This window comes from Perognathus longimembris, chromosome 6 (assembly GCF_023159225.1).
Source record: "Perognathus longimembris pacificus isolate PPM17 chromosome 6, ASM2315922v1, whole genome shotgun sequence".
In the NCBI taxonomy this organism is placed as follows: Eukaryota; Metazoa; Chordata; class Mammalia; order Rodentia; family Heteromyidae; genus Perognathus; species Perognathus longimembris.
This window is the reverse complement of record NC_063166.1, coordinates 74394386-74418094: the sequence shown is the minus strand read 5'-3', so window position 1 is coordinate 74418094 and position 23709 is coordinate 74394386. Positions and strand designations below refer to the sequence as shown.

Below are 23709 nucleotides of genomic sequence, written 5' to 3'. Positions count from 1 at the left end.
TGTTTTAGCTCCTTTATCAAAGATTAAGTACGCGTAGTTCTGTGGGTTCATTTCTGGGTCTTCAATTCTGTTCCATTGGTCTTCAGGCCTGTTCCGGTGCCAATACCAAGCTGTTTTTATTACTATAGCTTTATAATACAGCTTGAAGTTGGGTAATGTAATTCCTCCAGCACTGTTCTTTCTGCTTAGGATTGTTTTTGCTATTCTAGGTCTTTCATTGTTCCATATGAATTTCTGGATTGCTTCCTCTATTTCATTAAAAAATGATGTTGGGATATTAATGGGTATTGCATTGAATTTGTAGATAGCCTTTGGCAATATTGCCATTTTGATTATATTAATCCTCCCAATCCAGGAGCATGGGAGGTTTTTCCATTTCCTTAGTTCTGCCTTAATTTCGTTTTTCAAGGTTTTAAAGTTCTCATCAAAGAGGTCTTTCACTTCTTTGGTTAAGGTTATTCCTAGGTATTTTATGTTTTAGGGGGCTATTGCAAAAGGAGTTGCTTTCCTGATTTCAGCCTCAGTCTTCGGGTCATTAGCATAGAGAAAGGCCGTTGATTTTTGAAGGTTTATTTTATATCCTGCAACTTTGCCAAAGTTTTGGATGAGCTCTAGTAGCTTGGGGGTAGAGTCTATGGGGTTCTTTAGGTATAGGATCATGTCATCTGCGAAGAGAGAAAGTTTAACTTCACTTTGGATCCCCTTTATATTTTCTTCTTGCCTAATTGCTCTGGCTAGGAATTCTAGTACTATGTTGAAGAGCAGGGGAGAGAATGGACATCCCTGCCTTGTTCCTGATTTTAAAGGGAATGGCTTTAGTTTTTCACCATTTAGAGTTATGCTTGCTGTTGGTTTGTCATAAACTGCCTTGATTATATTCAGGAATGTTCCCTGGCATCCCAGTTTTTCCAGGGCTTTTAGCATAAATGGGTGCTGGATTTTATCGAACGCTTTTTCCGCATCCAGAGATAAAACCATGATCATTTGTTCCTTTCATTATCACTATCTTGTTTAAAGCTATGTCTTCCCATTTCTTGATCTGATGTTTACTATTTAGGGTTCATTTCTCTGTCTGTATTGGGATCTTGATTATTTTCCCTGTATAGTACATCTTTAAGGATTTTGTGTAAAGCTGATTTGGTGGAGATATATTGTTTCAGTTTTTCCTTATTGTGGAAGACTTTTATTTGACCTTCGGCTATGAAGGAGAGTTTGGCTGGGTACAGAATTCTTGGTTGGTAGTTCTTTTTATTTAGAGTTTGGTATACTTCACTCCAGGATCTCCTTGCTTTCATGGTCTCTGCTGAGAAGTCTGGGGTAATTCTGATTGCTTTTCCTTTATATGTTATTGTTTTCTTTGCCCTAACAGCTTTGAGGATTTTTTCCTTGCACTCTGCTGAAGCTGTTTTGATCACAATGTGTCGGTGGGATGTCCTATTCTGGTCTGGTCGATTTGGGGTTCTAAATGCTGCTTGTATCTGTATAGGCCTTTCCTTCTGGATATTTGGGAAGTTCTCGGCTAATATTCTGTTAAATAGGTTGCCTATCCCATTAACCTCTTTCTCCCAGTTTTCCTCAATACCTATTATCCTTAAATTGGGCTTCCTGATCGTGCTTGAATCTCCTGTAGCGATCTGTTTTGTTGATTGGACTGGATTTGTATTGATTTTTGATCTTTCTCCATAGAATCTAAGGAATCTTCAGCTCCTGAGATTCGATCCTCTGCTTCAGTTAGTCAGGACTGTAGGCTAGCTACTTGATTTCGAATCTCTTTTCCTTCTGACTGGTCTTTCCTGATGACTTCCATGTCATTTCTTTGGTCTTGTATGGACTTCTTTACTTCATTAACTTCATTACTTTGGTTTTGATTGTTGTCTCTCAAGTCTTTAAGCTGGGTGGCTATCTTTTCATTTGACACTTGAAGTTCATTTATCTTTCTATTTGTGGATGCCATGAAATTCTCCATTAATTTTTGCTTTGCCTCCTCACACTCTAGAATAATTGACTGAAGAGATTCAAACTTTTCATTTATCATGTTTATCAGTAGACTTTGTAGATCATTTTGGGGGTTCTCTTCTATGTCTTTGATTGACTGCTCTGCTTCCTGCTTGCTTTGAGTGGGGATAAGACTTCATTGTTTGCCATCTTTCTTGTGTTCCTTCTGCCCATTTGACTTGGGAATGCCAGTCTACCAGCACCTGTGAGCACTGTTTAAGACCCAAAGCAGCCCTTACCAAGCACTGTTGTGTAAATCTTACAAGTTCACAATTATATACAGATACCTTGTATACCTGTCTATAAAATTAGATTTGGTGTTCCTAAAGAATACAATTTCAATATAACAACCAGTCCTGGGCCCTGTATTCAGTAGTTACTTATTTACTGTTACAACCCTATACGCAATTCTTGATTTTATATTAAGTTCTTTTAGGACTGGCTTTCTCTATGAACCCCTTTGATTTACTCGGATTAAGCTGGGATACCCTCTATCCAATAACCAGGAGTCATTGGAGACTGGAGGTCCAGGCAGTAAGTCAGGAGGGTAAGTTGGAGGTAGTAAAGAGAATAGAGTAAAATGTATTGGGGGGGGGGGTGGTGATTTGGGTTTAGTTTCAGTGACATGGAAATGTGTAGAAGAGTAGAATCAGTAGAAAGAACAAGGTTAAAATGACTGACAATGGAGAGTTAGCAGTAAAGAGTGGAGTGTTATTCATAGGAAAGTAATTTTTAAAGAAAGAACGCAAAGAGAGAAATAAAGTAAAAATACTGGAAGACAGATGCACAAAACAGAGAAAAATTATTTTAAAAAGTAAAAAAAAAAATAAAAAGAAAAAAAAAACAGAAAAGGAGCAGCCCAAACAAACAAACAAAAACTTGAAAAAACTAACCGGTAAAAATGGAAAACAAACAAAAAACCAACGACGTTTCAGAAGTGAAAAAATTAAAAAGAATTTTTTTTAAAAAAAGTTTAAAAAATGTTTGAAAAGAAAAAACAAAAAAATGGAGTCCTCCTTGTTTGGGTAGTCTTTCCCCAGTCTCTGGTTTTCTTGCAATGGTCTGCAGTCTGTTTTCCTGATTGGCTGGTTTGACTTGATTTCAGTTTGCAGGGGGTGGATCTGTTCTGACCCTTCTCCCCTGTTGGTGCAATCCTGGGTCTCTGTGGTTCGCACAGCTTCCAGATAGGCCTTGGGCATCCTCTGTAGATGGGGATGTGAGCAGTTTCGGGAACTGTGGCTCCTCTGTCTGCGGTGGGGCCGCTGCCTTTGATGCCTGGCTTTGAATAGGCTGTGGACTCAGCAGGGCGGGGCGCCTCTGGCCTGTTTTACCCGGCTGAGAGTTGCTTGCCTAGGGGAGGTGGCCTCCTTGGCAGAGGTGGCTATGGAATGCAGCTCCGTATCAGGCTGGGAATTGGGCTTCCTCTGTGTTGGGACCTTTTAACTTTCTCAGGAACTGTTTGTTCCCCCATTTGGTGTTTCTGTGCCGCTGGTAGCTGCTCGCAGCTTTCGCTTTAAACTTAGAAATTCCGGTGGGCAGTACCGGGCACCTCTGGCTAAGCTGAGGCCCAGGACATGCCTCCCACCAGGGCAGGGGGGCGTTCTCCTGGGCGGAGCTGGCTCTCACTGGTCGGTCCCTCTTGCCCTTTTCAAAGATGGCTCCTTTGACCTCACTTTCCCCAGGCCCGCTTTAGTTCCAATCTGGTCTGACCCTATGCCAGTGGCAAAGATGGCGCTTTGCTCTGGTGGTGGGGGAAGGGCTGCCTTCTAGAAGCTGCTCTGTGGGCGCGAGTGAGAATATCTTTCGTGGGGTACTCACGCTTTCTCTGCGATTTCAGGTCGTCCGTGCTCAGCTGCCGTCTGGAGTATTTCGCCCTGGTCTATGCTGTGTGCTTTAGCCACGCGGAGTGCGGGTTGTTGTGCCGGGCGCTGTGCTGGCGCCTGCACTGGCGCGGTGGCGGGACGCCGTCCGGAGCTCAAATCTGTATTTTCAGACGAGCAAAGTCGATTTTTCCTTCCTGGCCAGAATCCCTGTACTGTTAGAACTTACTCTGGCTGTCTTTCTAGGAGTAAAAGTTTCTATGGGGTGAGAAAACTGCGATGTCGGAGGGAGCTCAGCTGGGGCTCTGCTGCTCCTCCGCCGTCTTCCCGGAAGTCTCCTAGACTCATTTCTATTTATTTATTTGCCATCATTTTGACCTTTCCTTGTAGTGTCACATCCTTCTTCTTTGTGTTCCTTTTTGTGTTAGTCCTGGGGCTTGAACTCAAGGCCTGTGCATTCTCCCTTAGCTTTTATGCTCAAGGCTGGCACTGTACCATTTGAGCCATGGCTCCACCTCTGGCTCTTTGTTGATTAATTGGAGATAAGAATTTCCCAGACTTTTTCTGCCTGGACTGGCTTTGAACCTCAATCCTCAGATCTCAACATCCTGAGTAGCTAAGATGACAGACATGAGCCACTACTGGTACCTAACCTCACATCTTTCTTTTGCCAAATATGACAATACCTGCTGCCATTTTAATGATGCTTAATGACATTTATTCTTTTAGTTCTCCAAATAGTAGCAACTTTTCTCCACACAAATCATCAAAAATCCTTTCCAGTCCTGAGCTATGATAGTGACTCTCTAAATGTGTGTGTGTGTGTTGGAATCTGCAACCATTTTAATTAAAGCCTTCAAAACATTCCACCATCTAGTCTTCCTTATGATTCTTGCTCCTAATACTTTTAACTATTTTCACTTGTTCATGCTTCCCTATGAATTTGAAAAAAATCACTTCCTGGTATTCTAGTTTCCCCAAAGGACATTGGTTTAAATTGTATTGAAACTGTTGTTCCATCTGAAATTATTAAGCAAGATCACTCTCTAGTTTGAGCTGGTCTTAATCTAGTAGTCATTTTGCCTTAAATTCTCCAGTGCTGGGATGGATTATAGACCTGCATCACCATACCCAGTCTGACATGATTATATGAAGATGGACCTTTTCATACTGAAAGAGGGCAAATCTACGTGTTCCTGTCTGTACTGTTTACCAGAGAAACTACATGGATCACATCATATAGATTTCATTTACCACTATCCAATTAAATTATTTCTTAAATTTAATGTTATCTTCTGCTCTTTCCAAAATTATATTTCCTTATTGCTACTATTTCGGGAAATGTGTGTGTGCGCGCATGCACATGCACATACATTGCGTGTTATCCATAGCATTTGGTGAACCATCTCATGCCTTTCTTTAATTAAATTTTATTATCTTGGTTTACCAGATCATAATCATATCATCTAGGAGTAATGATAATTTCATGTGCTCTTACCCATGTGGCAGTAGGTCTTATTGTAGCTTCCTGTTTAGTTTCGTTGGGCAGAGCACCGTGAGCAATGGTACCAAACAATGTTGACAAGTTGACCTTTGTGTCTAACTCCCAAGCTCAATGACTAGGCCTCCAGCAAACTTCTCTTGTATGCAAGGTCACTTGTCTATTTGAAGCAGATGGTTTTGGAAATGCAAGAAGGAAAAAAATCTGTCCTATGGTTTGCCTTTGTCATTCATTTGCAATGAGAAATGAGTGTTTAACTTTATCAAATGCCTTTGGCAACCATTCATGATTACAGGAGTTTTTGACTTGGACTGTTGTGATATTTCCCAAGATTTTTCCTTTACTGAGTCTGCCTTGTATTCTTGGGGTAAGTGACCTATTTATGGGGAGCCAGCTTAAAAGTGTATTAGAGAAATAAGTTGCAATAATTCCATATGCTTTCTCTCTTTTCTGTCCTATGTAATTGTTTATATAGCATGGGAATTATCAGTTCCTGAAAGATTGAAAGGACTCATTGGAAAAGCCATCTGGCTCTAGTATTGTTTATTCTAATTTTCTTTTTATAGAATGCTTAATTAATTTTTGCCATTCTTTTTTGTTTAATAACAAAGCCTTTTCAGATGCCAAAAACAGGTTTATTCTTCTCCCGTGAGCATTAAACATCACTGTTCTCATTGTAACAGCTTCTAAAGAGTATGCAATTGTGGGTTTGAGTCCCTATTTCACATGAGAATGATTTGGGAAAATTCTTGTTTTCCCCAGTTGGAATATTTTTATTTATTTGTAATTTTAGCTTAATAATTTCTATTGCTAGCTCATTATATACAGAGAGTATGGTCTGTATCTTTATTTATTCAGATGATAAATTGATTTTTATGTCTGTCCCTTAATATTTTATCCTCTATCTTACTCCAGTGTCTTAAATATTAAAATATTGCTTCCTTCTCTGTCTTATTTTCCAATTGTTTCTTCTTATAATTTGTTACCTTATCTATACTAGTATCAAATACATCACATACACATATCTATCTTTCTTTTGTTTTTCATTGATGTCACACCTCTAGGGAACCCTTAGTTGGGTTCAATAGTCATTCACATATTCTTCTGTCAGGCTTACCAGTTGCTAACACTGGCCATATTTAATTTCTTTCATCTTTCAGATGGTGTTGAACCATTTGAAGATGAGTTGAAAAAAATCATTACTCTGGAAAACTTTCAGTTTATCTTTGCTAAGAAAAAGAAACCCTCACACATATACAATGTAATCAGTACACTCAGGGAATTATAAATTGATTTAATATTAGCATTTCATATAGAGTATATAATTCAAATTTCCCCCCAGTTATACCAATTACATGTCTCTTAAGGCTTTTAATATTTAATCCAAGATCCAATCAAGGATCACACATTTTATTTGGTTGGTGTGGACATCCTGAGGTTTCGTAAATAAAGAAATAAATTACTGAGTAATTGAGATACAATATAGTTTCTCCACGTGTGATGAAGTGTGAAATTTGTTGTTCATAATTTTGTTTCATTGATTTGTGTTATTTATACTTCTATATATAAAATTCTCTCTCACTGTCTGTCTCTTCTTTTCTGTTAAACACAAAGAGACACACACATTTACCAAACATTGTGTATGTGTGTGTGTGCATGTGTGTGCCTATCCTAGGGATTTAATTCAAGGCCTGGGAGCTGTCCCTGAGCCTTTTTGTTCAAGGCTAATGCTCTACCATTTGAACCCCAGCTCCACCTCTGAATTATTATTATTATTATTATTTTGGTGCTTAACTGGGGGAAAAAAGTCTTAGGGACTTTGCTGCCTAGGCTGATTTTGAACTGTGATTCTAGCCTCCTAAATAGCTAGGATTAGAGGCATGAGCCACTGTCACCTGGCTTTACCTCGTTTTCATCCAACTCATATTCTAATACTAAAGGTCCTTATTATAACTTTATAACATTCCTTAATAAACAACAGCAATTTTTCACACTCATTTCTTTAAGATATTCTTAAGTGCATTTCCTCTTTTAAAGAATCAAATCAATAGATTTGCTAAATCATGGTGCTTCACATCTTTAGGACTCTTGAATGGCTCATGTACTGTACAACTTGCTAAAATTTAAATTTAAATTTTTTTTATTGTAAAGGTGATGTACAGAGGAGTTACAGTAACATAAGTACGGAAATAACTTCAATTCTAGTTTCCCATTGTACTCCCTCCCTTATTTTCCCACTTTCCCTTCCACCCCTAAATTCCCCTCCCTGCCAAGTTGTAAAGTTCATTTCTAACACAGTATCTAGCGAGTATCACTGTTGCATTGGTTCACCTTTTGTTCTCTGTCTCACTATTTCTGTGATTCCCTTTCCCATTCCCAAGTCAGATAATTTAAATATAAGACAAAAAGGTACCCAAATCAAGCACAGTGACAACAGGGGATGAAGGTAGAACTATGTCAAGTTGTTGTGCGTCGACATCTTTAGACTCTCAGTGCTTTCCTGCAGAACATCAGCATTTCTGTCTGTGTAGTCATCTTTGTTTCACCACCATTACTTTACATCCACTCTACTGAGCCCTGGACTAGGGACTAGGGTCTCTGTTTTGTATCACTCACTAGAGCAGTTGTTTTCTTTCTTCTAATTTCAGTCGTGTTCATTTCTTATTTGTATTATCCTTCGTTATTTTTAAAGGATTCTATTCTAAAAGGATTTTTCCCATTACATTGTCTAGCTTGTTTATTCGCAGGGTACAGTTTATTTATCTCTATCTTATATTAAACCACTTACTGGATCCTTTTATTAATTTTAGATGTCTTTCAATTGAGTCCCTTCAATATATTAGGTCACAGTCATATTATCAACAAACAATGATGAATGGCTTTCCTTGCAAAGATGTGTATCTCTACGGTTTTGTGTCTTACTGCCTTAGTCAGAACGATCCTATTTTAAATGCAAGTGACTTGTTCAGCCTATCTGACAGTCAATGAGTAGAGGAGCTTTTCAGTTTGATACTGCCTTAGAAAAGGTCAACAGCTCAAGGTCATCTGCCAAAATCTCACCAAGTCGGTCCCTATTTCCCCACTTGTTTTGCTATATTTGCTATTTCTACAATGTTCTCTTGAAGGGACTTAGCTTCTCAGGTGTACTAGATCTTAGTAAATGAGATGATGTAAATCTAAGCTCAGAATTGTAACAGCATATGATGCAGGTTGGAGTTGTATTTAAACACAGCAGTCAAGTAGGACTTTGCTGGCAGAGAGAGTTATGTCTTTCAATGGTAGATACACCAAAGGAAGAGGCTCCAAGCACAGAAGATAGCAAGTGTGAAGGCTTTGAAATAGGAGCACATGTAGGAGGTTAAGGAAATGAAAGAGGACAGTGTAACTGGAAAAGAAATTTAAAATTAAAGTCATAAAGTTCATAGGAGTGGGCCATACAGATATTGAAGATATATTGGTTTTTGTTTCTACTTTTAAGTAATATCTAGGATCCAGAAAATGGGTCTGAAAAGAGGGTTGTTATGACTTTTGGCGTGATTTTTTTTTAAAATTTGGTGTGTTTTTTTAAAGAGTCCCTGGCCACTGAAAGTAAATTATGAGGGACAAAATGAAAGGAAATAAGGAGAATAAAAAAGGCAATTGCAATAATCGAGTCAGGAGATGCTGAGGATTTGGCCTAAGGTTGTTGTCAAGAAAAGAACTGATCAGATTCTGGATATCTTACACATGAAAAATGCTTACGTGGTATTGTGAAAAAGTGAAGAACCATGACGGAAGGGAAATTGCTCCCCATCATAGTTAACACTCAATGAAAACCTGTCCAACTTCTTCTAAAGGTTGAAGAAGAAGCTAGAAATCTGTAACCCTTATCTGCAAATATTAATATTAATAATGTAGGTGAATTCTTTAGTTGCATTGTCCTGGTTTCTTGACAAACATATATTTCTCCCTCTACATTTCTACACACGATTCATTATCCTTACATGTATTAAGAGCAATTCAGTCACAAGAGGAAGGCCTAAAAGGAGCTCAGGGAAACTCATCTACTTCAGTAGCATGCGAATTACATGCACAACTTCTGTTGGATACTTTCTAGAAAATGCTTTCTATTGAATACTTTCTAGAAAACAGTTTCTATTGAATACTTTCTAGAAAACACTTTCTAGATACATTCTCTCACTTCATCCTCTCAGGACACTCCATGCCTCCCTCTTCTCAGAACCCTTCCTGGAGGATTTCCTCTTTTTCTCCTCATTATATTTGTTTTTTATCTGTCTTCTCCAGCTTGATTCTAAGTTTCCACTACTAAGAGGCCTGGTCATAGTGAAAGTTGAATTGCTGTATTGTAGTCACTCAATAAATATCTGATTAATAAATGTACAGAAGGCAGACAGATGGGGCACAGAGCTAGTCTGAAACCAAGCAAAGATGTGCAACAGGTAGACATACTTATCTCCCCACTCCCCAATGTCCTCTGAGAGAGCTTTTGACAAAGCAAATAGTGAAGAAAACCAGAATTCCCAGAATCCTGAAATAACTAAGACCTATCATTGTAAATTTCAGTTTCATAGTTTGAGGTGACCTTTAATATGGGGAATGAAATTGCAATGGGGAATGAAATTGCAAAGCTAGATTCTTTGGGGGGATTACAAAACTCACACTTGTTTCTCTGTTCATCTTACCCAGTGACACCAAACATTGATCACCACGTTTTTGCATTAATATTTTTGCACAGTGGGAAGGCTGAAGCATAGGTTTTTAAAGAGAGAAAGAACACTCAAGATTATTCAGTCCACTTCTCCCATTTCCTCGGCAGCTTTTTAGAGGTCTCATTTATATACCCTAGGCTTCACCCTTTTTAAGTGTAAAATTCAATGGTTCCCATAAATGTACAAAATTTGTGCAGCTGTCACCATAATACCATGTTAGAACATCTCCACCACACTGTAAAATCCCTTGTGCCTATATGAAGTTGATTCTTTTCCTCCCATCAAGTTCCATTAAATCTTGATTCTGATTTCTAGCTTGAATAATTTGACTGTTCTCAACTTTTGGAATGAAAGAAATCATACAATATGTATTCTTCTTCAATTGGCTTCTCTTAAATGTTCTGGAGCTTTCTCTTATTTCTGAATAATATTCTATTATATATGGATCTGCTGTACCACTTGTCATTTGACCATTTATCAGTTGCTGGATGCAGAGATTGTTTTTGTTTTTGGGAAGTTACGAATAGTGCTACTCTGAACAATTGTAAATTTCTTTGTGATGACATGTGTCTTGGATAGACACCCAGGAGCAGCATGGTTGGATGAACAGTAGATTAATATTTATTAAAAAAAAAAACCACCGTACTGTTTAAAGTGACTGAAATGTGTTACCTTCCCAACAGAAATATATGACGAGTCGAGTGTTTCTATTTGTGCCAACTCCTGTTTTCTGTTTCTTAACTAATGGGCATTCTAATGGCTGTTCTAATTTACATTTCCCTACTTATTAATAGTGTTGACCATCTTTTCATTAGCTTATTTTCCATTTGTGGTTCATCACTAATAAAATGTCTAGACAAATACTTCAAGTGTGTGTGTGTGTGTGTGTGTGTTTGAGTGTGCATGCACTCAAACCCTGGTACCAGGGTTTGAAATCAGTACCTCACATCCTTCCTTGGATTTTTCACTTATAGCAGACACTCTCTCATTTGAACCACACTTGCAATCTACCTTGTGGATTGGACACAGAGTCTCTAGGACTTTTCTGCTTGAGCTGACTTTGAACGGTGGTCTTCAGATCTCAGTTTCCTGAGCAGCTAAGATTACAGGCACAAGCCACCAGCACCAGGAAGATATTACATAAATTTTATTTTATCTTTTGCATTCTTACTGAGCTATGATGGGTTCTTATAGATGTTGGACATGAGTTTTGTCATACATACAATTTAGAAATATTTTCCTCATATATGCTCATATTTTAATTTGTTTAACCATGTTTCTGAAACCTAGATTTTCAATGCAACTGAGTCAGTTTGTGTTTTCCCCACTGGTCGATTGTTCTTTGGATATTTTATCTATATACATTTTTTCCAAATGCAAGGTCATCAAGATTTTCTATGTTTATGGTATTAGTTCTTGTGCTTAGGATAGTGATCCTTTTTCTGTTAGTTCCTATGTATAGGGTGAATTTAAATCTAGCTTTTTTGCATGAGGGTATTCAATTTGCTCAGCACTATTTGTTGAAATGACGATTCTGCTGAATTGTCTCAGCAACTTTGTCAAGAATCTCAATTCATTTTCATTGATCTATATGTTTATCCTGCTAACCTGTCATAATATTGATTTTTATAATTTATAAAAGATTGAACACCTTAAGTCCTAAAACTTTCTCTATATATTTACAATTGCTTTGGGTCTATTATGAGCTCTTGCATTTCTTCATCCATATTAGGATCAAGTCATTAGATGTTTCAGTTCCCTGTGGTTCTGACATCTAAAATCATATACAGTGGCTGCCATTGGTGCGACAAGTAACACCATGGGAAGGGAAGATGGGGGGGATCACAAGTCAGAGGCCAACTGGGCAAAAAGTTACTAAGACCCCATTTCATTCATCTGGGTGTGGTGGTATATGACTGTCATCCCAACCACCTTGGAGATACCATAAGTTGGAGGATTGCGATCTGAAACCAATCCTAGGCCAAACAAACAAAACATGAGAACTGCCTGAAAAATAATTAAAGCAAGAAAGGGATGGAGGTATGGCTCAGGTGGTGTCTACCTTGAAAGTGTGAAGCCCTAAGTTCAAACTCCAATACTGCCCCAAATACATAAGTAAATCTATAGACAACTTTGGGGAGAATTGTTATCTTAACAATGTCAACTGTTCTCACCCATGAACATGGAATGTCTTTTCATTAATTTATATGCTTTTCAATTTACAAATCTTTTATTTTTGTTGAATTTATTTGTGAGTAGTGTTTTTGTATCATGAATGGAATCATATTTAACGTTATTTCCAGGTTGCTTTCTTTAGTGGTAAAATATAATTTATGTTTATATACTGCTATATTATTCTGTGATTTTGTTGAAATTCTATGAGTGTGTGTATTTATGTGTGTATATGTATGTGTGTAAACTTTTTTACAGTTGGCCACATAGAGGAATATAAGATCATAGCATCAACAAATGAGTCTTAGTTCTTGGTCAAATATCCTTGTTTTGATCCTGATTTTGGAGAGAAACATTTAGTCTCTTGCCTTTTAATCTGATGTTAGCTATCTGTGTTTTATGGATAGTTTTTGTCAGGCTGACACAGTTTCTTTCTATTGCTATTTTTCTTTCTACTCTACATTAGTTCTTTTAATTTGTCAAATGGAGATGATATCATTCTCTCGGAGTTGCTATGAAAGTTAAATAGAATAATGGAGGGAGTGACTTTAACATGGAACCTGATAATTGCTCAGTAAACATTTTCTGGTTGGCAAACTACCATTGCAATAGACAGCAGTAAGACCTACAATAAAAATAGGATCAAAGAGCTATGGAAACAGAGGACCAAGAAGCTGTCTCTGGTCTGCCAGTCAGGAGATGCTCCTCAGAAAAGGTGATGTTTGGCCTAGGTTTTAATTAAATGAGGGGTTCTTACCATGAAGAAGAAAGGAAAAGATACTGTTGGCACATGAAGCAGAAATATGAGGATGATTGAAAGTTTGGTATGAATTGATGTGAGTAGAAACTTAATATGCATTTAAAAAATTTTTGTTATTTTTTTCTTTAATGAATAGTGAACAGCTTTGATATATTTATTGTGGTTTTAAAAAGCAATGATCACGTAACAGGATCCTAGATCTTATGAACTTCCCAGTCTATGTAGAGGCAACCAGTATATCAGTAAACAAATAATCAGAAAAAAAGGTGTCTGTGGTGATTAAAAAAAAACAAACCTGTGGGAGAAATGACTCAAAATGTGATAGACATGTTATTATGATAGACCAGTAATTATGAATTAATGCCTTGGTGAACTTTGAATGACTCAAATAAATGATGATTTTAAGGGACTGAGAAGGCTGGAAGGGGAAAGCTCCAGTTGGATAGAAAGAAAGAAATACCAGAATCATCTAGGTTTTTGGCTTCCTATAGAGGAGAACCATTTAGAGAACAGTAGAGACTGGTGCCAGTGTCATCAATTTTGATTCATTTAGTCTGGGATGAGACTAGGGGATAAGCATTTTTTTAACTCCCCAAGTGATTATCATATATAATCACACTGAGTTTGGGCAACCTTCAATACTCTGAGATGAAAGTTTGGGATACATAATTGAAGAAACAGGGGTGGAAGAAGCACATTGACTGATGAAGGGATCAAGAGGCTGGGAACAAAAGGGGAGCAACATGGTACTAAAACAGATCTCTGATAGTGTGCTCGTCCCACGTGGTCATGTTTCACCAGCGCTTTGAATGGGACACTGTGGTTGCTCACACAGATCCTGTCCTCCAGCTGCCATGTGCTTTCATGCAAGTGGTTCTCAGGTGTGACCTGCTTTCGGAGGGCTGCCCTGAAATACCAGAGCCTCCTTGTCTGACCCACATTTACAACCTGTAACAAAGAACAGATTACTACTCGATGCTCAAAATCCCTTGTCTAGAGATGAGACCGATCAGGGGGTACAATTTACTCCCTAACGCTGCCTTTAGGATCAGGCTGAGATTTTAGGAATTCATCTAAAATCATACCCTTGCTTGCTTTCCTTATCTTTTCTCTCCTGCTTGGTTTATTTCCTTACTTGTTTCTCCTGGGACCATCTACTTCTTTCTTACATGGTTTCGATGAAACCTGGCTTGTTTCCTGGAAAATCCTGAACTAAAACATGCTCTTTCCAAAAGTTCAGGAATCAAAATGTGTACCTATGTGGAACTAGGATAACATTCACCTGGGAACTGAAACCTCCTCTCCCTCTGTCATCTGAAGTCAGCATTGCAAAGGGGCACAGCTCTGGTTGGAAACATCTTCCCTGGAGAGGCAAGTCAGGCAATAGGAATTGTTAGTGGTAGAAGAATGGCACTAATAGGTCCCTGTTTCTGCTCAGTGGAATCTGGTCGGAGAACTACCAGTCATGATCACTGTGTGTCTCTTTCCTAGTGTGTATCCTTCAAGGAAAAGAAACTTACACAAGTCGAGCTCTCTTTCTTCTCTCTTCTTCTTTTAATCATAGTTCACTGATCTTTGAGAGAGGCTGGATCTACTGGCAAAGAGATTTATCTGATGAACATTTTCAGTGTTCGAGCTACAGTTGCAGATTTGCGTCTAAATGGCCAAGCTGCAGATGCAGTGGGCCAGAGGGAGTTGCTGAGTGCGCTTCTGCACAATAATCCCCAAATGAATGTGAACCATATGTTGACGATGCAGTTTAACTAAAAAAAAACCAGAAAGAAAGAAAGAAAATTCTGTTTTCACTTTTTGTTGTTTCCTATCAGGCTGGCTGAGATAGAGCTAAGCAGTTTAGGCCACCAAGTTAAAAAACCAAAAAGACATTCAGGTGGTCCTTCATATATTGTGTTACTTATGGGAAAAATTTAAGTAAAAAAAAAAAAAGAAAGAATTTGAAGAGATGAAGTGCCCAACTTTAAAACTTTAGACTACTTTTTGGCCTGCCATGGATATTCAATAGTGGTTCAATCACTTCTACACACAGGATCCTCTTTCTTGCACGGTTCTAACTTGAAGGAATGATAGAAGATCCGTACACAAGAGCTCCCGGGGAATCACTCACTCTTTGCCTTGATTAAAAGTGCCTGCAAGGGGCTGGAGATATGGCCTAGTGGCAAGAGTGCTTGCCTCGTATACATGAGGCCCTGGGTTCAATTCCCCAGCACCACATATACCGAAAATGGCCAGAAGTGGTGCTGCGGCTCAAGTGGCAGAGTGCTAGCCTTGAGCAAAACAGAAGCCAGGGACAGTGCTCAGGCCCTGAGTTCAAGGCCCAGGACTGGCAAAAAAAAAAAGTGCCTGCATGCAAGCAGAGTTGGCTCTGTGCTTACTTCCTGCTTTGAATCAATTTAATTTGATTCATTTCAACAAGTGGTCACCTACTTTATATCAGGCATCTTGTGGGGCATCATGTATGTTTGGAAAGTGGCTCAGAGATAACTAACCCGCCTGACACAGACCAGCCATTGAGACAGTGAGCTGTTCCATCTCGGGTTGTTGCAAAACCAATAGCAATCGATGAGATTTTAAAAACCAAACCAAACAGCAACAACAGTGCAACAACTCCTCCTGACTGGACAGATCTGTGTAGGCTTCAGAAAGGTGGTCAAAGTTAGGGAAGGCTGAGCCTTGAAAGGAAGATTTCCACAGGCAGATGTGGACAGGAATGAAGAGTATTTCAGATAGGATGGTGTGGGGTGAGCTGAATTGCTGGACGCATCATGAGAAGATGTTGCAGGAAGTGCAACAAGACAGGCAAAGGGCTCCACCTGTCAGGATGGATTTACCATAGACAGTTTGGACACTGGAGAAGTGGTGGTAGTCTTTGAGCAGGGACTAATTAGGCTGATAGACTAATCAAATAAAGGAGAGACAAAAGCTCTGGTGAATACTGGTGAGAAGTGGACAGTGCCCAACCTAGGCATTGACAGTGAGAAGGGAGAAGAGGGAAGGAGCAGATGGCGTTGCTGAGGTCAAGTCCAGAGGGCTGGTTGATTAAAGGTGAAGAGTGACAATGAGGGAGATACAAACTGAAAAGATGAAGCCTTTATTTAGAATCTGTCAACATGACAGATAAGGATTTGTAGGTTCCTAGGGGTTGGGATACAGTTGAATTTTGGACATGTTTGATGTGATCTGACTTTAGGACTTCTTCATGGAGATAGATTTCTACAAAGTAGTAGTGGATTTGAACACCTGAGTCATTGCAGGCAGAAGTGAACATGAAGTTTCCACAACTCCCATAAGGGAATTTGTGCTGACCATAAGCATTAAGAGAGCTCATCCCCCCAGAGAGTGGCTCATCATCTCTCCTCTTTCCTGTCCAGTGTTTATCAGCTAGTTGTCAAAGAGGAGCGACTTCAGAAGTCCCGGAGGGCAGCTGACATCGTTGAGTGCTTCTCAGTACCCGTGAGCTACAGGAATGCCTCCAACCTTGACTCTCTGCACTACTTCGCTGCTGAGCTAAAGCCTGCCAACCTTCCTGTCACCCAGCCCTTTACAGTGGGTGACAATAAGACCTACAATGGCTACTGGAACCCTCCCCTCTCCCCGCTGAAAAGCTACAGCATCTACTTCCAGGCACTCAGCAAAGCAAATGGAGTAAGTACGGCTGCACAGAAGCCATTGCTTGCCTTATTGAGATTTTCCAGGTCCTCATCCTCAAACTGAGGCTTGTCCGAAACCAGGCCCATGCCTTTGGGGGTGCTTTGTTATTTTGTTGGTCTGCTTTGGTAGTACTTAGGGCTTTCTGCTTGTTCTGCAGGTGCCCTAGCACTGAGCCACACTTTCAGCTGTGATTTTTTTTTTTTGCTGGTTATTTTGTATTGGTGGTACATAGGTTTGTGGTATGCATGCTTGGTTGGCTGGCACCCTACTACTTGAGCCATGCCTCCAGTCCTGCTTTTTGCCAGCGGTTTTAGAGATGGAGTCTAGCAGACTTCTATCCATGAGGATCTCAAGTCGTCACCTTTGGTCTCAGCCCATAGAATATGTAGGATTACAGGCATGAGCCATTGGCACCTGGCTCAATGGTTACTTTTTTGAGTAGTGTTTTCTTTCCTCCCTGGCACATGACTGGACAGTATTCCACCTATTTTCAGCTTCCTCTCCTTGTGGGAATGGCAGGTACATGAAACCAATCCAGCTTCTCTCCATTGAGGTTGAGTCACTTGGATTTTTCTGCCATGGTTGGCCAGGATTCCCTGGGGGGAATCCCAGCCTCCTACATTGAAACTTTTCTTTCTAGACTGACCACAAATCCCAGTCTATGCATTTTCATATCCCAGCTTCCTGGGATTACAGGCACTAACTACTAGTGCCTGCAGATTTTGTGTTTTTAAATATAACTCTACTTCATTGTTTACATATTGTCAGTGGCTGCATTGGTGCCTAAGAATAAAGCTGAGAAAAGTTACCCAACCCTGTGTACCTCACAAAGACCTAAGGCACTTATTATATGGCTCTTAAGAAGAAAAGTTTGAAGACTCCCGTAATAGTGTATAGAGGTGTTGCACTGGAGCAAAGCACATAGCATTATCTGTGACAGTAATAACTATGAATGTACTACCTGGATGCACTAGCAGGTTTTGGCTGATCTGTGAATGTTACTTCTTTTATCACTAGCGTTAGTCACATTTGAAAATACTGTTATCTCAAAACACAAGGAAACTATTTTTGTGTCACAGACCTCTTGGGTCAAGGAATGGTGTTTGTCACATCATACAATCTCAGGGCTAGAATGGGTCTTACAAGTCACCCAGCACCAATCTCTCCCGGCCTCCCTCACACATAACGATTGCTTCAGTCAGTCTTAGTACGTAAGTCACAACTCACCAGTGTTAGTGATGCAATAACAAATCACTTTACTGATTTTTTTGGCGGGGGGAGTTGTTGTCTGTAGCTCTAAGAAATCCACATGATGTGTGTTTTTTTTCAAATAGCTCTTAGATTTTTGCTTCTATACATTGGTATTGATCATATTCTTAGGAGCCCATAGAGTCAATGAAAATGTGTTGATACATACATATATATGTTTATGTATATATGTATACATACATTTCATTTCATAAGATCTTTTCTACCATGCACTTATTTTCTCTGCAAACATATGCATCTGGACTTCTCTTCTCTTCTTATTTGACATCTAGGGTGTTTTTATGGACCTAATCTAGGTTTCCATTATTCTAAACTAACATATAATGAATTCTGTCATATGCTAAAACCTGTGGTTCGTATTGGGATTGGTTTTTTAAATATTTTTTTTATTATCAATCTGAATTACAGAGAGGTTACAGTTTCATACATTAGGCATTGGATACATTTCTTGTACTGTTTGTTACCTCGTCCTTCATCCCTTCTCCCCCTCCGTCTTTCCTTCCCCCCCTCCATGAGTTGTTCAGTTGTTCAGTTCATTTTCACCAAACTTTTTAAGTATTGCTTTTGTAGTTGTTTGTATTTTTTTACCCTGTGTCTCGTGATTTTGGTGTTCCCTTCCAATTTCCTGGTTCTAATACTAGTATACGCAGTTTCCAATATATTCAGATAAGATACAAAGATAGTGTAAGTACAACCACAGGTAGGTGATACAGGAATATAATCAATAATAGATGCTACAGTTACATATGGCACATTGAAAGCATTTACAACTGTGATATATCAATCGTTTCCATAACATGGAGTTCATTTCACTTAGCATTATTTTATGTGTTCATAAGGGTATAGCTATTGGGCTCCTGTGATCCTCTGCTGTGACTTGCCTAAACCTGTGCTAATTATTCCCTATAAGGGAGACCATATAGTCCATGTTTCTTTGGGTCTGGCTCACTTCACTTAGTATAACTTTTTCCAAGTCCTTCCATTTCCTTATAAATGGGACAATGTCATTCTTTCTGATAGAGGCATAAAATTCCATTGTGTATATGTACCACATTTTCCTGATCCATTCGTCTACTGAGGGGCACCTGGGTTGGTTCCAGATTCTAGCTATGACAAATTGTTCTGCGATGAACATTGTTGTGCTGGTGGCTTTAGTGTGTTCTTGTTTGTGGTCTTTTGGGTAGATGCCCAAAAGTGGGGTTGCTGGGTCATAGGGGAGCTCTATGTTTAGCCTTCTGAGGAATCTCCATACTGCTTGCCAGAGTGGCTGAACCAGTTTACATTCCCACCAACAATGAAGTAGGGTTCCCTTTTGGCCACATCCCCTCCAACAGTTGTTATTGTTAGTTTTCTTGATATAGGACATTCTTACTGGGGTGAGATGGAATCTCAATGTTGTTTTGATTTGCATTTCTTTTATGGCCAGTGATGTAGAGCATATTTTCATATGCTTCTTGGCCATTCTCATTTCCTCATCAGAGAAGTCTCTTTTTAAATCTCTAGCCCACTTCATGAGGGGGCTATTGGTTCTTTGCAGTTTTGCTTTGGATGAAGGTAATTTTTTTAGTTCTGCATATATTTTAGATATGAAGCCTTTGTCTGTTGAATGGCTGGTAAAGATCTTCTCCCAATCTGTGGGATTTCTGTTTATCTTGCGAGCTATGTCCTTTGCCCTGCAGAACCTCTGTAGTTTGATGTAGTCCCATTTGTCCAACCTTTCTTTGATTTGTAGCCTTTCTGGGTCTTTGTTGAGGAAGTTCCGTCCAGTGCCAAGGAGCCCAAGTGTTTTTCCTACTCCTTCCTTTAGTGTTTTCAGGGCCAAGGAGCCCAAGTGTTTTCCTACTCCTTCCTTTAGTGTTTTCAGGGTGTCTGTTTTGATTTTGAGATCTTTGATCCATTTGGAATTGATTTTGGTACAGAGTGATATATAAGAATCTAGTTTTAGTTTGTTGCATGTGTTGAACCAGTTTTTCCAGCACCATTTGTTAAAGAGGCTATCTTTCTTCCAGACTATTGTTTTAGCTCCTTTATCAAAGATTAAGTAGGCATTGTTCTGTGGGTTCATTTCTGGGTCTTCAATTCTGTTCCATTGCTCTTCAGGCCTGTTCTGGTGCCAATACCAAGCTGTTTTTATTACTATAGCTTTATAATACAGCTTGAAATTGGGTATTATAATTCCTCCAGCACCGTTCTTTCTGCTTAGGATTGTTTTTGCTATTCTAGGTCTTTTATTGTTCCATATGAATTTCAGGATTGCTTCCTCTATTTCATTAAAAAATGGTGTTGGGATATTAATGGGTATTGCATTGAATTTGTAGATAGCCTTTGGCAATATTGCCATTTTGATTATATTAATCCTCCCAATCCAGGAGCATGGGTTTTTCCATTTCCTTAGCTCTGCCTTAATTTCATTTTTCATGTTTCTAAAGTTCTCATCATAAAGGTCTTTCACTTCTTTGGTTAAGGTTATTACTAGGCATTTTATGTTTTTTGACGCTATTGCAAAAGGAGTTGCCTTCCTGATTTCAGCCTCAGTCTTCGGGTCGTTAGCATAGAGAAAGGCCGTTGATTTTTGAGGGTTTATTTTATATCCTGCAACTTTGCCAAAGTTTTGGATGAGCTCTAGTAGCTTGGGGGTAGAGTCTATGGGGTTCTTTAGGTATAGGATCATGTCATCTGCAAAGAGAGAAAGTTTAACTTCATCTTTTCCTATTTGGATCCTCTTTATATTTTCTTCTTGCCGAATTGGTCTGGCTAGGAATTCTAGTACTATGTTGAAGAGCAGGGGAGAGAGTGGACATCCATGTCTTGTTCCTGATTTTAAAGGGAATGGCTTTAGTTTTTCACCATTTAGAGTTATGCTTGCTGTTGGTTTGTCATAAACTGCCTTGATTATATTCAGGAATGTTCCCTGGCATCCCAGTTTTTCCAGGGCTTTTAGCATAAATTGGTGCTGGATTTTATCAAACGCCATATTGGGATTGTTATGTGCACCCACAAGCTTGTAGGAATGTTAGAAGTCTGACATGAGCCATGCTATATGCTGTATCTGAACAAGCAAGAAACTGATTAGAAAAGGAATGCTAAGGCAAAAAACAAACAAGACTTGGCAACATGTGTAGAGAATGTTCTGGAGGCTACTGGTAGTCACGGTAGAGATTAGCCTATTGGTAAGAGCTGTCGCCTGGGGGTGGCAGGAAACTTGGGCTGAAGAACAAATGAACATTTGAAAATGTTGCCATGCCCATTGAAATTCCACTTTGATATTTCAACTCTGCATTTATTACTGGTTCAGGTGTCTCTCCTCACAGATGGTGTAAAGTTACAAAGAGAAGCTGCCAACCTCTCTTCCACCTGTCCATCTCATCCTCCTTCTGTAGGATATACAGATGGGCTGGGTAGGAAGGCAAAAAGATGGGCAGAAGCACCTGGAGGCCCATCTTCTTTATAGATCTCCACATCCCACTCTGGCCCTGGTATTGCTTCCACACAAGGTGTGGCTGTCCCTCCCTTGGCACATACCAAGAAATATGATTGGGACTCCAAGCTGGGTAGAGAAAGAAGGCTCTATGTTCTATTTGCCCTCTACCATGGTCTCACTCAGACTCTCATAAAGCCTCGAGCAAAAATGAGCTGCTGAAATGTAAGATGGCTTTTCCTCAGCATTTTCCCCATCTAAACATGGGAGTCTCAAGGTGACACAGATCAACAATTTGAGGTTTCTCTTCCTGAAGATCACATTATAGGTCACCTCTTCAAAAACACAAGAGTTTCCCACTAGGAAAGGAGAAATCAGACACTCTGGAGCAGCCTTGTTTTGGGAGTATTTTCTCCTGGGCTTCCAAGATAAACAAACCCTGGGTAGTTGCTTCAGCCATCTACCCTATATTACCTGTACTCCAAACTTGGAATGAGGGCTTTCATGAATGACACAGAAGCAGGAAGGCAATTGGGTGAATGTGTATGCAAAATTTCTGGGGGGCAGTTGGCCTCACAAGAAAGGCAAGGAAAAGCAATTGGGTCTAGGCTCTCAGAGTGTTGCATTTTTCTGGCAAGGAGAAATAAACTATTCATGGCTTAAAATGACTGTATTCTGTATTAAATTTTACCAAAAAGAATTGGGTAAAAAGGTAATGGAAGGGGCTGTGTATATGGTTTAATGGTAAAATGCTTGCCTCTCATATATGAAGCCGTGGGTTTGATTCCTCAGCACCACATATATAGAAAAAGCCAGAAGTGGCACTGTGGCTCAAGTGGCAGAGTGCTAGCCTTGAGCAAAAAGAAGGGACAGTGCTCAGGCCCCAAGTCTAAGCCCCAGGACTGGCAAAAAAAAAAAAAAAAAGGTAATGGGAGCAGAAAAGCCATTCCCAACCTCACCCTGTCCATTATCACATTTCTCTGTATCCACAGAATTCTCTGCATCAGAGAATTTAGTTAAACTCTGAGGTTTGTTGAGAAAGGAGTTTGCAAGCCACAAATCCCTCATCAGCCATGTCTGTTGTACTTGTCCAACTATATCAGGAAGACATCCTCAAGATACACAGATTGCTGGCTTTTAATAAATCATCCACAGAGCAAGTGACCAAGCAATGAATCAAAGTAAGGAAATCAAAGGTAGAGAAATACAGAATAAAAAGATGGTTATTGCGAGTGTAAACTATTAGCCATTGCCGTAATGCTACAAAATTGCTCTAAACGTGTTACACAACAAAAGGTTAGTGTATAATATAATTACTTAAAGAGAAGATGCATAATGTAAAAATTAACAATGGTAATTTGGGTCTGTAATTCACTATTATGTCAATAAAAACTGAGCAAGAGTTGGAAGACTGAAGCATGTAAACAAATTTCTGCTAATTGGCTCATATTAGATAGAGGGAACAAATAAATACTGTTTTATTTTTGATACTAGGTATTTTTAAAGTATGTGTTTTAAGCACATAGTCAGCCTTTCAAATTGCCTTTGCAGAGCTAGACAGTACCAATCTACCCAGAAAGAATAAAGGGAACTGCAAGGGAATGTGAGAATCAGCAACTCTAAAACAAAAGACAAAACAAGTAGATTAAATGATAAAAAACAAACAAACAAAAATAGTGGCCTTCTTGTAGGAGCTTACGTCAGTCAAGTAAAAACCCAAATTCACCAAACCACTGAAAGATTAAAAGCATCCTGGCTATATGGGAGGCAGAGATTAGAGGACTGCGATTTGAGGAGATTCAGTGTGACAAACAAGCTCAGTGTGGGAATGTGTGCTTGTAATCCAAGAGGCATAGGTAGGAGGATCATAGATAATTTCCAATCAGAAGCATGAGAACCTATTTGGAAGATAACTTTTACAACATTGATGGTTTGGCTCAAATATTAGACCACTTGCCTAGCAAGTACAAAACCCTTAAGCTCAACCTCTTTACTGTGAAAAAAAAGTTTAGGATGGGACAAACTTCTATAAAACTAAAACTGATGAAAGGAAAACCAAAATGGTCACTGACTGTAGAAGGGTTATGGGCCAGGTGGAATAATTTACCATCAACCAGTTTCACCCCGCCACACACCCTATAGCCATGCCATACTCAAGATGAAATAAGAGAATTTAGGATCCAGATCTCTTTATCCTATGGGTATTAGGGTAATTTTCAGCTTAACAGAGTGGCCATCATTTTAGCTTTTACATTCAGATTGCCTACATACAAAAAGCTCTGGTGGCTGTGTGATTTCTAATTAAGCTATTAAAAGAGTTAGATATGCTTGATTAATTAAAAGAAGATATCTCAAATGCACACAATGTGTCAAAAAGGCACTTGGCTAAGTTCTAAAAC

At 39.2% G+C, this 23709-nt stretch overlaps 1 protein-coding gene across 1 annotated transcript in view; it reads left to right on the top strand.

Annotated features, from left to right (window-relative positions):
• Ptprt (protein tyrosine phosphatase receptor type T) overlaps positions 1–23709 on the top strand; it is a 688872-nt gene that overhangs the window by 469380 nt on the left and 195783 nt on the right. Inside the window, exon 12 of the mRNA XM_048349408.1 lies at positions 16344–16617. Within this exon, the coding sequence (XP_048205365.1) occupies positions 16344–16617 (274 nt within the window). The remainder of the gene's footprint in view (positions 1–16343; positions 16618–23709) is intronic.